This window comes from Taudactylus pleione, unplaced genomic scaffold (assembly GCF_031769625.1).
Source record: "Taudactylus pleione unplaced genomic scaffold, aTauple2 ptg000390l, whole genome shotgun sequence".
Taxonomy (NCBI): domain Eukaryota; kingdom Metazoa; phylum Chordata; class Amphibia; order Anura; family Myobatrachidae; genus Taudactylus; species Taudactylus pleione.
The window spans coordinates 1,240,385-1,242,680 of record NW_028284791.1 but is presented as its reverse complement, the minus strand read 5'-3'; the positions used below and the strand labels follow the sequence as shown (position 1 = coordinate 1,242,680).

The following is a 2,296-nucleotide window of genomic DNA, read 5'->3' as shown; positions in this document are numbered from 1 at the left end:
TAAAGATGTTTGATGGAAATGTAATTTCTTTGTATCTTATATATGATACTGTGTTGTAAAGGTATAACATTTGTGTATGTCATTCCTCATTTTATCTCATAAAATAATAGAAATGGTAACGTTTATTCTTGAGTAATACTTACAGACATCTAAGGAAGTACCAGGAAAGTGATATCCTGCAAAAGAAGAAAGGACACTGGTGGTAAATCCAAGTTACATGCGTTGTCATATATAAACATATGTATTATATACTCTCATTTATCTGTGCACACACACTAAAATTACACATTGACCAATTGGCATTACCAGTTAACAAGGTTTCCCAAATAACCTTTAATAGTTTGGGTGGAGGCACTATTACCCTTTTCAGAGTTAAAATAGGGTTACATTTGGAGGCATACTGCTGAGATACGAGGGATACCTAGTAAGCGGTAAAAGAAAGGAAAATGGAATGTTTTAATGGGGATGAACTGTATCTATGGTGCGAGAGTAAAGGGGTAGACCCAAAAAGGTGCTTGGCAGTGGGAGGAAATTTCTCAGAATTTACAGATGAGCACGTAATTAAACAAGTGAGAACATTATGTGGGATCATACAACCTCGGATGGTGGATAAATGGAGAGGAGAATTAGGGTTGGTATGTGCAATGCTTATAGAAAATGAAAGGGAGTTAGACCCTAACCTGATCCCTGTAATGATGATCGCAGATTATAATTCAGGGAGGAGATGGAGCATAATATGGCCAAGAACAGGAGAATCGGAGGATACCGGTATGCCGACACAGAAAGTCAGCTCTACTAAAGGAAGTAATGAGGGAGAGAGTGGAGGAAACACCGATAATAGTGAGGAAAATGTGGGAGTCAGTTTGAGAACATTATGGAACGGGTAGTCACTCAATTAGAGAGATGGCATTATGAGGGAAGCTATAGGAGGTTAAGAATTTTTTCTGGTATACAACCAGTATCTGCTGGGGAAGAACAATATGATGCCTGGAAAGAGGCGGCAGTACAGCAGACCGAAGAGTGGAAATGCCCTGATCACATGAAAAAACAAAGGGTAGTGGAAAGCTTGAGGAGACCTGCCATGGGGGTTATCCAGGCTGCTAGGAGGAGTAACCCAGATGCCACATTAGATATTTATTTCGAAGCATTAGATTATGCTTATGGGACACTGGAAGATGTGGGCAATCTAATTTCGAGGCTCCATCATACCTTCCAGGAGCCTAGGGAGAAATTGAGCACGTACTTATTTAGATTGGACAAACTGTTATATAAAATAGTGGAGAAGGACGGGATAAATAAAGAAGATATTGATGAGAGTAGAATGAGGCAGTTACTGAGGGGTGCTTTAACATCAGACCCTGTAGCCCAAAAAATTAGGTGTTCGGAAATACGGAAACCACCTCCGACATTTATTGAATTGATGAAAGACGTCAAGCTGGAGGAAACTATGATAGAATTGCGGGAAAGCACCGTAAAAAATGTAAAAGTGGTGGTACCTGCCGTAGAACCCACGTCATTTGAGGAAAAAATACTTAAAATGATGGAAGAGCAGAACGAAAAAATAAATAGGTTCATAGCCTCCCAAAGTGCCAATTCAACACGACGAGGGGTGAATACTCCTATCACTTCAAGTAGAGGAATGGGCCGAGGAGTCCGGCCTATAAATAGGGGGTGCTACAGATGCGGAAGACGGGGACACTTGTCATATGAGTGCCCCCAGAATATTGTGCATGATGACCGTTATCCTATAAATCCTGAACAAGGCAGAGATCTTAGGGAGCCGGGAAACGGACGTGGGAGGTCTGTGACCCCCTCACAGGCCCCCTAGAAATTAGTACATGTGCTATGGGGAACACTTGGTGGAATGGCGTTCTACCAGAAGGATTATTGGGACCCACCCCAATTGTGTCTGCGAAAGTGAATGGCAACCCGTGTAATGTATTATTAGATAGTGGCTCGCAGGTGTCAATAATATTTGAAACATGGTATCGTGAACATTTGTCTGAACTCTCCATACAGCCTTTAACCGGACTAGTCATTTGGGGGTTAAGTACCGAAAATTACCCTTATTTAGGATATGTGCAAGTAATATTGGAAGTGACACGTGCTGATGGTGAAGAAGTTCAGATACCATTTATAGCTCTAATATGCCCAGAGATCCCAGGAGGGAGAAGTGAACTTCCCATTATAATAGGGACTAACACCAACATATATCATATGCTGGCCGAATGGTGTCAAAAAACTGAAACCCCACCTTCAGTTAATACATGGAACGTACAGACAGGGGTGGGAGGTG

General features: G+C 41.7%; 1 protein-coding gene across 1 annotated transcript; it reads left to right on the top strand.

Annotated features, from left to right (window-relative positions):
• Positions 1–1,081: 1,081 nt before the first annotated feature.
• On the top strand, positions 1,082–1,828 carry LOC148507622 (paraneoplastic antigen Ma3 homolog). Its single transcript, XM_088445799.1, has one exon. It carries the CDS (start codon positions 1,082–1,084, stop codon positions 1,826–1,828), a length of 747 nt encoding a protein of 248 aa, XP_088301925.1.
• The last annotated feature ends 468 nt before the right edge of the window (positions 1,829–2,296 follow it).

What these genes read in the sequence shown, in the direction of transcription:
- LOC148507622 (XM_088445799.1), top strand. Translation starts at nt 1,082, where the DNA reads ATGGGGGTTATCCAGGCTGCTAGGAGGAGTAACCCAGATGCCACATTA.